Genomic DNA, 15546 nt, shown 5'->3' on the forward strand with positions numbered 1-15546 from the left:
CTATATTGACTCAAATTAATCTATCTCTTTATTAACTGGATATGTGCCCCAAACGATTAAAATAGCAGTTAATAAACCCCTTCTCAAAAAAGCGACCCTTGACCCAGATACTTTAGCTAACTACCTACCTATATCTAATCAATATTAGTATAATTTGTATCAACACTCTCTGTTGCTGCTTTATAAATGACATTGTATTGCTATAAACTTGTCATCATTGACTGTATAAACTTGTAACTTGATACAGTTGTTGTGTACCTGCTCCTGGTCTCTCTCTCTCTCTCCTCTGTCTCTACCTCATCTCCCTCTTGTCCTTTTCTCTCCCCCTTTTCTGTCCCCATTTTCCTTTCACCCCAACCGGTCGAGGCAGATGACTGCACATCTCTGAGCCTGGTTCTGTCAGAGATTTATTCCTCTTAAGAGGGAGTTTATTCTCTCCACTGATGCCTAGTGTTTGCTCATTGTGTGAACTGTTGTGTTCTCTGCTCTCTTTGATGTTGTCTATGTACAGTTTCTTGAGATAATGTATGTTATGATTTGGCGCTATACAAATACATTGAATTTAATTATTTTTTCCACTTTGTTCCATTCCTTTTTTTTTCTTTTCGAAAGGCAGTTTGACTGTTGTTAAAATGTTACATATCAAACACTAGAAAATATACATTTCTGCACAAAATCACATTCAAACACGGCACAATTTATTAACATTGTTGACACATATGAAAGTACAAAAACCAGTATACGTAGAAGCACAGCAAACGACACACAAGTATTCAAATACGTATTAGAAATAGTAGGTAAAAAATGTAAATGTCTAACTTAATATATATATATATATATATAATCTTTTCAGCCGTTACAGATACTTGGCGTACAGGAGCTTTGTGAGCTGGTGTTGGGATTTTCTGGGACGAAGACTTGCTGTGTGGTGCTACAGATCGAGTTCCTTAATGCTGAAGGCATCTACGTGGGGTTCAGACCAGCCCTTGACTGAACCTCGTCACATAGCGCTCTATCACCTCCTTTCGGTCCGGCTTTTCAAACAGTGCAGAGAGATCTTCAGGGATGGACATTTTCAGAACCACATCCGTGTATGGACCAGGCTCTGGAAAAACCTTCTCAAACACCAGGTCCATGATTTCATCCACGTACCCTGCAATAAAAGAAAGTGCAGTATTGTGTTCATATAGTATATAGTATAGTGTCATTTATATTTTATTTTACTAAGATTTTAATTTTTTTAGTGTTCAATAAAAAGGAAAAGCAACTTACTGAACGTTGGCTGCTCTTTCACTGGCTTTGCTGTGAATTCCCCTTTCTTCCACTTTGGAAACTGGAGCTTGAAGAGTGGCTCGCCATCAGAGTTTGTTGCCTGTGCACGGTCTGTGTTTTCATTGAAGTGCATGACTGCCAGGTATAGTCTTGGGAGACAAAAGAAGAAAATGCTAAATAAGATTATGAACAGACGTACATATTCCCAAAAACATTCAGACTATGGTCATTTCTTTTAAAACAACTTGAAGAATGCAGGACTCCGTTTATCACCTTTTTGTATTTAGCTGCATATCTGGCTTATGTGGGTGTGGCTGTATGTCCTTACGTAACTGTAATAACAGAAAAGACCCTCTTTACCTGCACAGCATTCCAAGAAAAGGAAAGACAACATTTTTGGGCGCGAAGCTTAGAATGAGTCTATGAAAATCCTCCAGCGACGATGTTTGGTAATGAGGGCTCAGCTTGACCACATCCTTCATGACCCTCTTGTTGGTCAGTACCTTCTCCAGTCTGCAGAAGGCTGCTGTTCCTGTGAAAAACAAGACAGTGTTTAATAATCGGGTTAAGTAGAGGAACGACGCCTACACATGACAATGTTTACACACCTGCTGTCAACCACTTGTTTCTGTCTTTAGAAATGCGGATTGGATGCAGACACTGGGGGAAAGCGGGGTCTTCGTGGGTGTGGATGTCCAGGACGTGGTTCAAAATGGACGTCCACTTTGCAGTTCTCTCTGGCACCGATGTGGAAGAAGCAACCGTCCAGTACATATGGTTTTTTATACTGCGAAGCCATTTCGTCAGTTTCTCACAGTCCTTGTTCTGTGAGATCTTCAACAGTTTCTTGGACAGTCCTAATAATACAAAAAGTATTCGTCTTTGATATAGAGATAGAGAGATATGTATGTATATATATATATATATATATATATATATATATATATATATATATATATATATATATCATAAATACTCTTTTTATCCCTCTCAGTTGGAAAATACGACACAAATAATACCTTTTTCCATGTGCCACACATCGTAGTAATGCGTGATATTGGACTCCTTCAGGAACTTCTGGATTTGGGGGCGACGGTGTGTCACAATACTCTCCAAAGTAACACCCCGTTCTTCCAACAGAGCCAGGCTCCTCTTCAGGCCCTCTTTCTCCATGTGGTAGCTTCCCCCGACCTCATTACTCTTTTATATTTAAGAAATCAAATCAAATTAGATCATTTCAGCTGACAACAGGTTCACTGTAACAGAGATGAATTATAGGCTGTCACTTACTTGAACCAGCTGTATATCAATAACAGTGTTGGTCCTCAGGTCCATCATGGTGTAGCTACCATACCTGGCACTATGTCCTTGAAAAGCAAAGTAAATATAGACATTGCATTGTGTGTTTGCTTTGTAAGGACACTTGTCAATATATATATATAAAAATGAGATTATTATGACATGTTAGAGTATTACATACCGGGAGCGTCTGCTCTCAAGTCACCACCAAGGACAACATTCTGCTGCTCACTGAGCTGCTGCAAAATAGCATCCTGTGTCGTCTTCCACTTGTGTACAATCGCTGGCTCTATGTACATCTGAGCATGCCTTCTAAATGAGTCATATTTAAACATCTTCAAATGCATTGCCCTGAAGACCTGTGGGAGGAAGAAACAGACGGGACAGGCACCCACACTTTAAATTCACGACAACATATGCTGTATTCAGTTACATTATTCAGAATTATGTCCAAATATAATACCTTCTCGAGCTTGAAGAAAGACGCACCAGTGGTATACACTGCAGTGGACAGCTGCAGGTTCCCAGCAGGAGTGCTACCAACAAGAGGCTGGCTATTCCACTTTCTGGAGAACTCACAATGCAGACACTGCTGTTCTACAGAGAGGAACGTGCCAAACCTCCTTGACCGCACGTCACAGTTCCGCTTACACACAGGGCACAGCTGAAACAGCTCCAGTAGGCAGTTCTCATACACAATGTAAGTGGGAGTCTTATGAACAGGTACAGACGATTCCTTTCTGCAATAAACACAAATGATTCACCAAAAATGAGTCAAAGGAATTGAACACAAATGATTAATAAAATGTTTACGTTGAAAGATCGAGGAACTCACGTCACACGAGCGGACTCGTTCAAGGTGTCCACAGGGTCATGTGTGGAATCATGTGGCACCTGGATGTCAACAGAACTAGCTTCTAAAGGCTCCTCTTCCTCTCCCTCCTCCTCAAGTTCTGTGCGTCGTCTCTTACTTGGTCTCTTTACTGGTGCCAAAAACGGCAGAACAGCTGCTGTGCCAACACCAACATCAATGGTGGGAAACCTTATCTGTGTGCCTTAAAAACAGACGGATAATGTTAATGTTTATGCACATTTCTAAAATGGTAATCAGTAACGATACACAAGCAGAAGAAATCACATCACCTAATAAAGCAACTTCTGCTCAACTAACCTGTACTTCTGAAATGAGGTCCTAGTGTCTTAATTGAAAGCTGTGTTCCAATTGAGCGTGTTGTTTTTGTTGGTGGGTCCGTCTGGCACGCCACATGATGACCCTTATCCACCGCTCCAGATGTGCTAGCCTGAACACAAAGACCAGCGATATGTAATGCATGCTGTCCCCTAATGTGACAAGACATGATGATTAATATGAAATTATAAGACAATAGTCAAACAATGCATTAAAAGCAAATACAGTTGTTTAAAGAATACTTACAGTTTGCTCCACTGTGCAGCCACGAACAGCACACGTGTCCCTCCCTGTTGACATAATGCCGCTCTTCCTCCCTCGTCTGCACTCTGGCATTTTATAGGGACAAGGTGGAGCTAAGGTGGAGCCTGAAAGGTGGAGCCTGAAAGGTGGAGCCTGAAAGGTGGAGCCTGAACGGTGGAGCCTGAACGGTGGAGCCTGAACGGTGGAGCCTGAACGGTGGAGCCTGAACGGTGGAGCCTGAACGGTGGAGCCTGAACGGTGGAGCCTGAAATGCGCACTGTGTCGTCACAATGCACAGGCAATTCAACATTGCGTGTTTTATCGCCTATACTTACACTAACGGGGAACACGAACACATGCTTGAGTCTTCGTTTTTCAAACTTTGGCGACTGGTAGAGCCTCCAGAGTCCCAAATGTAAGTATTGAAATAATTAAAAAGTTGATTTTGAATATTATATCCCCTTTAAGGGTTAATAATAATAAAATATCTTTACTATTTGATATGTATGGAAAGAACAGAAGTTGGTCTAAAACCTAAAAAATATATATATATAAATGTATACTATTTTTATAGCTGTGTTTACGTTACTTTTTGAAGGCGCTTCTAAGGGTTAATGAAATGTATGTTTTCTAAAATGTCTCCAGTGTGTTTCAAACAAAGATTCTCAAGAATTTCTTCTTTCTTTAACCAGAGGTTTGATCGTCATGATTCACTGAGTTTCAGTTTCTCAATGTTTCCTCCTTTTAATAAAGATAATTAATAATCATGAAGATACCGAGGCAGAGAAATATTAAATGTCTGAAGGAAGAACTGAAGCACAGTAAAATGTCTCCAGTGTGTTTCAAACAAAGACAACACTATCTCCTGCACATCCAACCGCAGTGAGAGATTCAACCAATCACAGGAGGGGGAGCACACAGTGGTGTTTGCATGGAGCCTTTATAAGAAGAGTCTCCCCCGCCTCCACTGCATTCATTCATTCATTCATTTGTGTGAACAGTAAGAATGCCTGATCCCGCCAAGACCGCGCCCAAGAAGGGCTCCAAGAAAGCCGTGACCAAGACCGCCGGCAAAGGAGGCAAGAAGAGGAGAAAGAGCAGGAAGGAGAGCTACGCCATCTACGTGTACAAGGTGCTCAAGCAGGTCCATCCCGACACCGGCATCTCGTCCAAGGCCATGGGCATCATGAACTCGTTCGTCAACGACATCTTTGAGCGCATCGCCGGTGAGGCGTCTCGTCTGGCTCACTACAACAAGCGCTCCACCATCACCTCCAGGGAGATTCAGACCGCCGTGCGTCTCCTGCTGCCCGGTGAGCTGGCCAAGCACGCCGTGTCCGAGGGAACCAAGGCCGTCACCAAGTACACCAGCTCCAAGTAAACACGCGTCCTAATACAAGCGCGTCAACCCAACGGCTCTTTTAAGAGCCACACACTTTATCTGAGAGAGCAACATCATCTTTGTACACTGTTCTCGTACAAGCGCGTGTCAAAATATAATGTGACTTGAATTAACTTTCCAAGATGGAGTCTACCTTTGTGATGACGTCTTTAGCTATGATATATGTTTACTTCTTAATAAAGGCTATGAATATTGATAAGTTTAGTCTTATTATTGAGAAGAGCTAGAGGGAGATCTTTAAGTATCAGTTTAGTTAACAGTGTTTTATTGTCGACACTAACATCTGAACACTTTATTTTGAAGGTGTCCACATAAGAGTCACACAAGCCTGTCATGTTTATGACAGGCTTGTGTGACGCTTATGTGGACACCTTCAAAAGAAAGTGTTACATATTTTGCTTAAGTCACAAAAACATGTTCAAAAAGTCATTTATTGTTACATACAGTGTTATTACTATGCCAATAGCCATCCTTTGTTACATCCTTTTTATGTGTGTGTGTGTGTGTGTAAATGGATGCTTAGGAGTTCTGGAACTGAGTCTTAATAATTTAGTTAAACATTAAAATGAACATTCCAGTTAGCGAATGAAGCAAAGACTCGTTCAGAGAAACTCACTCATTGAGGGAAATGAAGAAAATACACAATAATTAAATTATCATTTGCACATTTCTGTATTCTATAGTTTTGTTCCACAGTTGTATTAAACCTGGCGATTGACACGACTATTTATGTACTGTTGATCTCACTAACTTCATTTAGTGCAGTGGAGACTAAATGATCTGCCGCCAAAATGTGAAAGAAACAAAGACTCGTTCAGAGAGAGAAAAAAAGACCACGCATCAGAAAACACGTGATGTTCTCTGCACATACACAATAATGAATGAATGGTCATTAAATGTTGTTCACGACCACAAAGAACACAAATGATTCTTTTTATTAAAGTAAAATAAAAAGTTTATATTTATAATGGAACAACACTATTCTAATAATATAGTTTTCCTCATCAGAATGAGCTATTGTCTTGATGTAAATGCCACACTGGAGCTAAAATAGATGGATGTCAGAGGAATTGTTTAAATCTTTTAATCACAGTCCACATCTCTGAAGCAAAGACAGGGTTTATTTTTTAATGTTTTATTTTCAAAAGAAGAGTCTCATAATTAACATCATAGTCTGATGACTGACATTAACATTCATTGTGTCACACGTGGAGATGGTCACACATGAAATAATGTAACTATTGTTGGATGAGAGTAACAAGACTGTTGTAGACGTTGTAAATAATATTTGCTGGTTCAATTATACTCGTGACATTATTTATTATTTATTTATTTATTAGTATCTGATTTAAGTGTTTTGATGTTAAAAACAAGTCAAACAGTGAGATGAATAAATAAAATATGACTTTCAGTACAAAAATATGACTTTCAGTCATTTATTTCCAGAGTAAATTGACATTCAATGTTGACGACGTCATTATTATTAATAAACATCAACAAAGACAAAGTCACAATCAACACATATGCTATTCATTTATGACAAACTATAGGGAGTTATTGTGTTAACACACTTGAAGGCCTCATCATTAATTTCAGAGTATTTATAAAAGTATTGATATGTAACCAGGTCAATATAAAATCATAATATAGAATCATTACAATGTTCCACAGAGGCGTCATAATATTATGTTGTGAAATAATGTTAAATATGTATTAAAAGCATCAGAGCTCTTCATGACTTCAACATGAAGAGAGACTGTGAGCCTCCAGCTCATCTCACACACTCATTTTAACTGTTTTGTGAGTGAAGAGAAAACACAAGTGTCCCGGTGTTCACACTGCGCACAGGAGCCGCGGCTGCACTGAGTCTTCACGGTTCTCATGGTGCGTTCAAGTACCGCCTCCTCTCTGTGTGCTCTCCAATAATCCTCTCTCACTGCGATCATTGTCAGTCTGAGTCCAACTTAGAAACCACTAATCATGGCAGAATTGGCTCCAGCTCCAGCAGCCGCCAAGAAGAAGGCCGCTCCCAAGCCGAAGAAGGTCGGCCCCAGCGTCAGGGAACTCATCGTTCAAGCCGTGGCCGCGTCCAAGGAGAGGAGCGGCGTGTCAGCGGCCGCTGTGAAGAAGGCTCTGGCTGCTGGAGGCTACGATGTGGACAAGAACAAGGCCCGCGTCAAGACCGCCATCAAGAGCCTGGTGATCAGCGGAACTCTGGTCCAGACCAAGGGAACCGGGGCCTCCGGCTCTTTCAAGATGAACAAGAAGGTGGAAGCCAAGAAGCCAGCAAAGAAGGCCGCTCCTAAAGCCAAGAAGCCCGCCGCCAAGAAACCCGCAGCGGCCAAGAAGCCCAAGGCAGCGGCAGCTAAGAAGCCAGCAGCTGCTAAAAAGTCTCCTAAGAAGGTGAAGAAACCTGCAGCGGCCAAGAAAGCAGCCAAGAGCCCCAAGAAGGTGGTGGCCAAGAGCCCCAAGAAGGTGGTGGCCAAGAGCCCCAAGAAGGTGGTGGCCAAGAGCCCCAAGAAGCTGGTGGCCAAGAGCCCCAAGAAGGTGGTGAAGAAGGCTCCAGCAGCCAAGAAATCTCCCGCCAAGAAGGTTGCCAAACCTAAAGTGAAGAAGACAGCAGCCAAGAAGAAGTGAGCTGTCCTCACTGAGACATGTCCATCCTGTTCAAAGGCTCTTTTAAGAGCCACACACTTGTGTCCTCAAAGAGCTCAATAATCTCTATTATTATAATAATAAAATATAATATCATAAGCCTCAACAAAGTATATGTTATTGAAATATCTATGTTGAGTATATTGTGGTACATTATAAAAGGTTATATATACTATAAACAGTAAATGTTTATTTCGGTTAAAAATACAGTACACATTACACCACCTGAACAGCAGGTGGCACTGTAAACACAGACAATGAAGGAAGTATCAAGCTCCGGTGCTACTCACGCACTTGAGAATAAATCTGTTTCCGGAGCTGACAACAGTATTTTTCTGTTCCTTTCTTCGTTGTACTGCAGGTATGTAAATATGTCCAAAATGCATCTACTTATCATTCCGGGAATGTTTAAGATACGTGGTATGAAAGTTGTATGTGTTTGTTTCTATGAGATGTTATGTGAAGAGTTAGCTAGTACAGTTAGCCAAGCTAACGCTAACGCTAACGGCCGAAGCTATATGTTTACTATGTAAAGCTTTGATATCCAGCTTCTGTAAAGCAACCAGCAGAAGTTACAACAAGTACTGACGTGTCAATGTGTTCACAAGATTTAAAACACCTGGTTTTACAGGTGTGTATTTGTAATGTTCATGAAATGGCGGCGTCTGTTCACAGTCTGCACTGTCGCACATGTTGAATACAGAGTTTAATGTGAAGGGTCAGTTCGTATCCTTTTAACCTGAGTTATAACTGTGTCATTCATTTAGTTATAACTGTATCATTCATTTAGTTATAACTGTATCATTCATTTAGTTATAACTGTATCATTCATTTAGTTGTAACTGTATCATTCATTTAGTTATAACTGTATCATTCATTTAGTTGTAACTGTATCATTCATTTAGTTATAACTGTATCATTCATTTATTTGTAACTGTATCATTCATTTAGTTGTAACTGTGTCATTCATTTAGTTATAACTGTATCAAAATTTAGTTAAAACTGTATAAAAATTTGTTATAACTGTATCATTCATTTAGTTGTAACTGTATCATTCATTTAGTTGTAACTGTGTCATTCATTTAGTTATAACTGTGTCATTCATTTAGTTATAACTGTATCATTCATTTAGTTATAACTGTATCATTCATTTAGTTGTAACTGTATCATACATTTAGTTATAACTGTATCATTCATTTAGTTATAACTGTGTCATTCATTTAGTAACTGTTTCATTCATTTAGTTGTAACTGTTTCATTCATTTAGTTGTAACTGTGTCCTTCATTTAGTTATAACTGTGTCATTCATTTAGTTGTAACTGTATCATTCATTTAGTTGTAACTGTATCCTTCATTTAGTTATAACTGTGTCATTCATTTAGTTGTAACTGTGTCATTCATTTAGTTGTAACTGTATCATTCATTCAGTTGTAACTGTATCATTCATTTAGTTATAACTGTGTCATTCATTTAGTTATAACTGTATCATTCATTTAGTTGTAACTGTATCATACATTTAGTTATAACTGTGTCATTCATTTAGTTATAACTGTATCATTCATTTAGTTGTAACTGTATCATTCATTTAGTTATAACTGTGTCATTCATTTAGTTATAACTGTATCATTCATTTAGTTATAACTGTGTCATTCATTTAGTTGTAACTGTATCATTCATTTAGTTGTAACTGTATCATACATTTAGTTATAACTGTATCATTCATTTAGTTATAACTGTATTCATTTAGTTATAACTGTATCATTCATTTAGTTATAACTGTGTCATTCATTTAGTTGTAACTGTTTCATTCATTTAGTTGTAACTGTGTCATTCATTTAGTTGTAACTGTTTCATTCATTTAGTTGTAACTGTGTCATTCATTTAGTTGTAACTGTGTCCTTCATTTAGTTATAACTGTGTCATTCATTTAGTTGTAACTGTATCATTCATTTAGTTGTAACTGTATCATACATTTAGTTATAACTGTATCATTCATTTAGTTATAACTGTGTATTCATTTAGTTGTAACTGTATCATTCATTTAGTTGTAACTGTATCATACATTTAGTTATAACTGTATCATTCATTTAGTTATAACTGTGTCATTCATTTAGTTATAACTGTATCATTCATTTAGTTATAACTGTGTCATTCATTTAGTTGTAACTGTTTCATTCATTTAGTTGTAACTGTGTCATTCATTTAGTTGTAACTGTGTCCTTCATTTAGTTATAACTGTGTCATTCATTTAGTTGTAACTGTATCATTCATTTAGTTGTAACTGTATCCTTCATTTAGTTGTAACTGTGTCATTCATTTAGTTGTAACTGTAATTCTGTAACTCATTCATTTAGTTGTAACTGTATCATTCATTTAGTTACAACTGTATCATTCATTTAGTTACAACTGTATCATTCATTTAGTTATAACTGTATCATTCATTTAGTTATAACTGTATCATTCATTTAGTTGTAACTGTATCATTCATTTAGTTATAACTGTATCATTCATTTAGTTGTAACTGTATCATTCATTTAGTTATAACTGTATCATTCATTTATTGCAGTTAATTTATGTTGTGTTGAATTAATTGTGATCAGTTGTCACAGTATAAATATTTCTTGTGTCAAGGAAAGTAAGAGACTTACTTTATTGCACATGTGTATTAAAGGTTAGAGTATGTTGTGAAATTGTATGTACTTCAGAATAAATCTGTGTACAGAGCTGACAACAGTATTTTTTTGTTCCTTTCTTTGTTGTACTGCAGTACTACAGCTTGTTTGCTGCTGGCCCAGGTTCCCCGAGACCTGAGGCCAGTAACATAAACAACGTAGTATTATGTGTAAATATAGTAGCCAATGTCTTTTTACATTCATTGAATATACAGTACAAAGTATATTAATATTTATTATATGGTTCTAAAAGTACAGCAGTAATTGCTTTATTAAATGTATCATTGCATCATTATTAATGGACAATAACATTATTGTATTTACAGACCTCAGAATAATTGAATTAGTAGTAACACATGTAATATTCGTTCATTACTGGGTTTAGAAAGTTCTTGTTATTGTCACATCAGACATTTGACAGATCATTTAATCAGTATTTAGATGTTACTTAATTCTTATCTTAATGATTGAATCACGTGTTCATGTGCTTATATTTTAACTGAACTACAGTAACACAGTGGATAATTATTATTATTTGATGTATATATAAAATGATGTAAGACTTCATCAAACACATATTAAATTAAATGGAGTATGTTGTTTGATGTTTACTATGTATCATTATTAATAAACATCAACATAAATACACCTGCAAATGAACAGTGAAAAAATGTATTTACAAAAGAAATGATGCTGGTTTATTATTTTTATTACATTAGCTTCATGTTTTACAACATTACAAATGTTATAATTTATTAGTTATTACAAACGAGTTTGTAATAACTAAAGAGACAAAGTTTCAAAGCAACATGTGTAGTATTGTTTATGAAGTTGTTGTTACATTTGAAGCATTACCTAATCAAACGCAACAGTCAGTCTTTATTGTCAGTTCTGCCGCATGTAAAGTACAATTACGTATAAGTAAGTATAAAATGAAGAGAGGGTGAAATACACTGAAAATCTGAAATACAAAATTTACAATGGTAATAACTCATTGTACATTGTTATCATTTCTCATGTATATTCTGTTTTAATAGCTACACAAAATGCTTAACTCAACTGCAAAATCAAACAAAAATAAAATATTTTTTATTTATTACTGACTAAGCGGTTTATGACGTAATCTCACAAGAGTTTTGGTGTGTTTTTAAAGAGGATGAGCAGTTTGTCAGAGTGAGTGTGTGTGGCTCTTAAAAGAGCCTTTTGTTTGTTGGTTGACTTGTTGTGGTTTACTTGGACTTGGCGGCCTTCTCGGTCTTCTTGGGCAGAAGAACAGCCTGGATGTTGGGCAGCACGCCGCCCTGAGCGATGGTCACTCCGCCCAGGAGTTTGTTGAGCTCCTCGTCGTTGCGGACGGCCAGCTGCAGGTGGCGCGGGATGATACGGGTCTTCTTGTTGTCGCGGGCGGCGTTTCCAGCCAGCTCCAGGATCTCAGCGGTCAGGTACTCGAGCACGGCCGCCAGATAGACGGGGGCGCCGGCACCAACACGCTGGGCGTAGTTGCCTTTGCGCAGCAGCCTGTGAACACGACCGACCGGGAACTGGAGTCCAGCACGAGAGGAGCGGGTCTTTGCCTTAGCGCGGGCTTTTCCGCCGGTTTTGCCTCGTCCTGACATGGTGACTTTTACTGGAGTGTTCTGACTAACGCAGAGAAAGAGTGGTTGACAGAGCGCAAACCCTCCTTTATATGTCCACGAAAGAGCGGGAGACTCCTGCCACACCAACCAGAGCAGAGCAGCAGCGAGGGGGAACTCACCCTGCGTTCTTCAAGGCACTCTTGTCCAATAAGCAGCGGGGACTCGGGCTCGTCTGGGCGGCGCTGCGCGCCAAGAAGAGCCGCTCACCACCAATCAGGAGCCGGAGGACTGAAGCAGCGTCACCGTGTCACAGCTGCTCCCGCAGTATAAGAGCAGAGAGTCGCGCGTGTGTGTGTGCGTCACTTTTTCTCCCTGTTGTTAGACACAAGCAGAAACATGGCAAGAACCAAGCAAACCGCCCGTAAATCTACCGGAGGTAAAGCTCCCAGGAAGCAGCTGGCCACCAAGGCTGCGCGTAAGAGCGCGCCTGCCACCGGCGGCGTGAAGAAGCCTCACCGTTACAGGCCCGGTACCGTGGCTCTGCGAGAGATCCGTCGCTACCAGAAGTCCACGGAGCTGCTGATCCGCAAGCTGCCCTTCCAGCGCCTGGTGAGAGAGATCGCTCAGGACTTCAAGACCGACCTGCGCTTCCAGAGCTCCGCTGTCATGGCTCTGCAGGAGTCCAGCGAGGCTTACCTGGTCGGCCTGTTCGAGGACACCAACCTGTGCGCCATCCACGCCAAGAGGGTCACCATCATGCCCAAGGACATCCAGCTGGCCCGCCGCATCCGTGGAGAGAGAGCTTAAACTCTGCTGCTGCTGCTGCTCCACTAACCTCCACCTCAACGGCTCTTTTAAGAGCCACCTCACTCTGAACTCCAGACAACAGACCTCTGCTGCTTCAACACATTTATCTATTGATTTAAGTTACTTAACAATGACATATATTGTCTTCCATCATAAATAAACACACAAACGATTTGTTACAGCATCACAAATATGTGGTGAACACCAACACAACTACTGATCAAACTCACAGTTCCAGTAGATTCCTCATAGAATGTGTCCTCACTTCAGCTTCTCATTGTTGTTACTCCTCATTACATTTATATAGTTTATAAGTCATGTTGCCTTTATTTACTGAAGTGTTAACAAAGGTGTTAATGTTTTACATTATCACACAAGAACCTGCACCAATGACATGGTAAGTACAATAGTTATAAGATGGTCATTTTATATTTAGAATAATAATTGTGATAATTAATAATAATTAATCACATAATTATGTGTTGCAGGGTGATCATTAATCAAGTATGTGACATTAATGTAATTAAAGTAGGGAGGCAGCTTTAACCATGAATCATCCACTAGTTTGATTTTTAGTTTCATGATCATTTGTCACTAAACCAGTTTTCAGGAAACAAAAACAACAGCTTCATTTGTTCTGTAGTTTTTCTAAAGTATTCTGTACTTAAAGTGTATAAACTGGAGATTCACACGTACCATTAAAGTTTCAAGGAGGTTCACTGAGTTATGTTTGTTAAATCAGAATCTCCACTGCAGACACCAACTGTCTCGTTTTATTAACTTTATTCCACTTTATTTTGTGACTCTAGAGGATAAACCACCAAATAAAACATTGGTATTCACTTTAGGGGCTGTCCACACAAAAACCAGTCTAGTTTTTATAATTGTCTCTGCGTTTTTATCCACACTGAAATGCTATGAAATAAGGTGCTATGCTTCTTTTGTGGATAACCAATACACTAATATCTTCACTTGCTGTCACCATTTCCGTTTTAATCGTCATCCTCCTCCTCTTGTGTTTGGAAATTGTTTGTTTTATTCACTTTATAGAAACTTCTATTTTCTTTCCTTGGTCCATTCTGTCTCTGGTTCAGTGATTGTATGCACTGTAACATATACGTGTTGATAAAACCTTTATTAGTTTATTTATTTCTTCAACATCTCTGTTTCTGGTGTAGCAGCATTACAGCACCACATACAGGCCTAGCATGTGTATACTCAATGTTCACAGTCATTTTCAGTGTAAAAATCAAAAACGTGCATCATCTGCATTTGTGACAAAAGTCATTGAAGTTCATGTGAAAGTGTGCTCACCATCAGGTGCTTTTTCTGAACTTTAAATCTTACTTTGACATGTTTATTTAAAGTTCTTTAAGCTTAAACACTCTTTTTTCACCATCCTGACATAATCCAGACATAATTGATCGCTCATGTCTGTTTAAAATCACACATTTTCTTAGTAATTAACACATGCATTTATTTATTTTTGATTAATTTATTTTGAATTGTGGTTGTTCTCAGTCTTCCATACTTTCGGTGACCTGACGCTCGTGTTCATTTATTTATTTTAAATATAAACCCTGACTTTTAGTTAATATTTAAATTTGGGAGACTTTCTGTGACATGCGGTCAGTGACTCTCTTCTCCTGTTGGGGGCGCTGATGCACCATAGACTCCTTTATCCAGCATGAACACACACACACAGAGGAAGAATATTGCGCCTCTGTCTTCAACCAGGTCCTCAAACAGACTTTGTATAGCCGTGAAATCTGAGTTTCTTCATCACATGTGTTTGTGAAGTCTATCACTAGATAAGTAAACATGAGCGGACGCGGAAAAGGAGGCAAAGGTCTGGGTAAAGGAGGCGCTAAGCGTCACCGCAAAGTTCTCCGTGATAACATCCAGGGAATCACCAAGCCCGCCATCCGCCGTCTGGCTCGCCGTGGCGGAGTGAAGCGCATCTCTGGTCTGATCTACGAGGAGACTCGCGGTGTGTTGAAGGTTTTCCTGGAGAACGTGATCCGTGATGCTGTCACCTACACCGAGCACGCCAAGAGGAAGACTGTGACCGCCATGGACGTGGTTTATGCTCTGAAGAGACAGGGAAGAACTCTGTACGGCTTCGGCGGTTAAACTACTCTCTTCACTTTGTCAACAACAATAACAACAAATAACAACAACGGCTCTTTTAAGAGCCAAACACTTTGTCTATGAGAGCTCACAGTCTCTATGTATGGATGCATATATTTATATAGAACTTAATTCAAGATGTGCCAATACTAATCTGTTGATTTAAATGCTTGTATACGTGCTATAATTGAAATTTAACTTAAAATCACATTTCAAACTGGTACCCAAACTTATTCTGGTGGTTCTGCCATTTCCTTGTCGTTATATTTAGGCATTATTATTTTTATTATCTATTTATTT

The 15546-nt window shown here is 39.0% G+C and overlaps 5 protein-coding genes and 1 long non-coding RNA gene across 6 annotated transcripts; 3 read left to right on the forward strand and 3 right to left on the reverse strand.

Annotated features, from left to right (window-relative positions):
- Nucleotides 1-696: 696 nt before the first annotated feature.
- On the reverse strand, nt 697-2924 carry LOC122771762. The gene is made up of 7 exons (XM_044029434.1): nt 2753-2924; nt 2563-2639; nt 2292-2472; nt 1881-2129; nt 1633-1804; nt 1273-1421; nt 697-1153 (listed from the first exon to the last, which is right to left on the reverse strand). Exons 1-7 carry the CDS (start codon nt 2916-2918, stop codon nt 975-977), a joined length of 1173 nt encoding a protein of 390 aa, XP_043885369.1. The 5' UTR covers nt 2919-2924; the 3' UTR covers nt 697-974.
- Nucleotides 2925-3042: 118 nt separating this feature from the next.
- On the reverse strand, nt 3043-3823 carry LOC122771897. The gene is made up of 3 exons (XR_006360714.1): nt 3743-3823; nt 3407-3626; nt 3043-3311 (listed from the first exon to the last, which is right to left on the reverse strand). It is a non-coding gene; the product is annotated as an uncharacterized LOC122771897 (long non-coding RNA).
- A 1157-nt stretch (nt 3824-4980) lies between these two features.
- Nucleotides 4981-5601, forward strand: LOC122771842 (histone H2B-like). Its single transcript, XM_044029440.1, has one exon. It carries the CDS (start codon nt 5010-5012, stop codon nt 5382-5384), a length of 375 nt encoding a protein of 124 aa, XP_043885375.1. The 5' UTR covers nt 4981-5009; the 3' UTR covers nt 5385-5601.
- Nucleotides 5602-7357: 1756 nt separating this feature from the next.
- On the forward strand, nt 7358-8107 carry LOC122771794 (histone H1-like). Its single transcript, XM_044029436.1, has one exon. It carries the CDS (start codon nt 7386-7388, stop codon nt 8040-8042), a length of 657 nt encoding a protein of 218 aa, XP_043885371.1. The 5' UTR covers nt 7358-7385; the 3' UTR covers nt 8043-8107.
- A 3734-nt stretch (nt 8108-11841) lies between these two features.
- LOC122771826 (histone H2A) lies at nt 11842-12359 on the reverse strand. Its single transcript, XM_044029439.1, has one exon. The coding sequence runs from the start codon at nt 12346-12348 to the stop codon at nt 11962-11964; it is 387 nt and encodes a 128-aa protein (XP_043885374.1). The 5' UTR covers nt 12349-12359; the 3' UTR covers nt 11842-11961.
- Nucleotides 12360-12698: 339 nt separating this feature from the next.
- Nucleotides 12699-15330, forward strand: LOC122768353 (histone H3-like). Its single transcript, XM_044024290.1, has 3 exons — nt 12699-13110; nt 13299-13353; nt 14933-15330. Exons 1-3 carry the CDS (start codon nt 12706-12708, stop codon nt 15247-15249), a joined length of 777 nt encoding a protein of 258 aa, XP_043880225.1. The 5' UTR covers nt 12699-12705; the 3' UTR covers nt 15250-15330.
- The last annotated feature ends 216 nt before the right edge of the window (nt 15331-15546 follow it).

Source organism: Solea senegalensis, linkage group LG1 (assembly GCF_019176455.1).
Source record: "Solea senegalensis isolate Sse05_10M linkage group LG1, IFAPA_SoseM_1, whole genome shotgun sequence".
Lineage (NCBI taxonomy): Eukaryota > Metazoa > Chordata > Actinopteri > Pleuronectiformes > Soleidae > Solea > Solea senegalensis.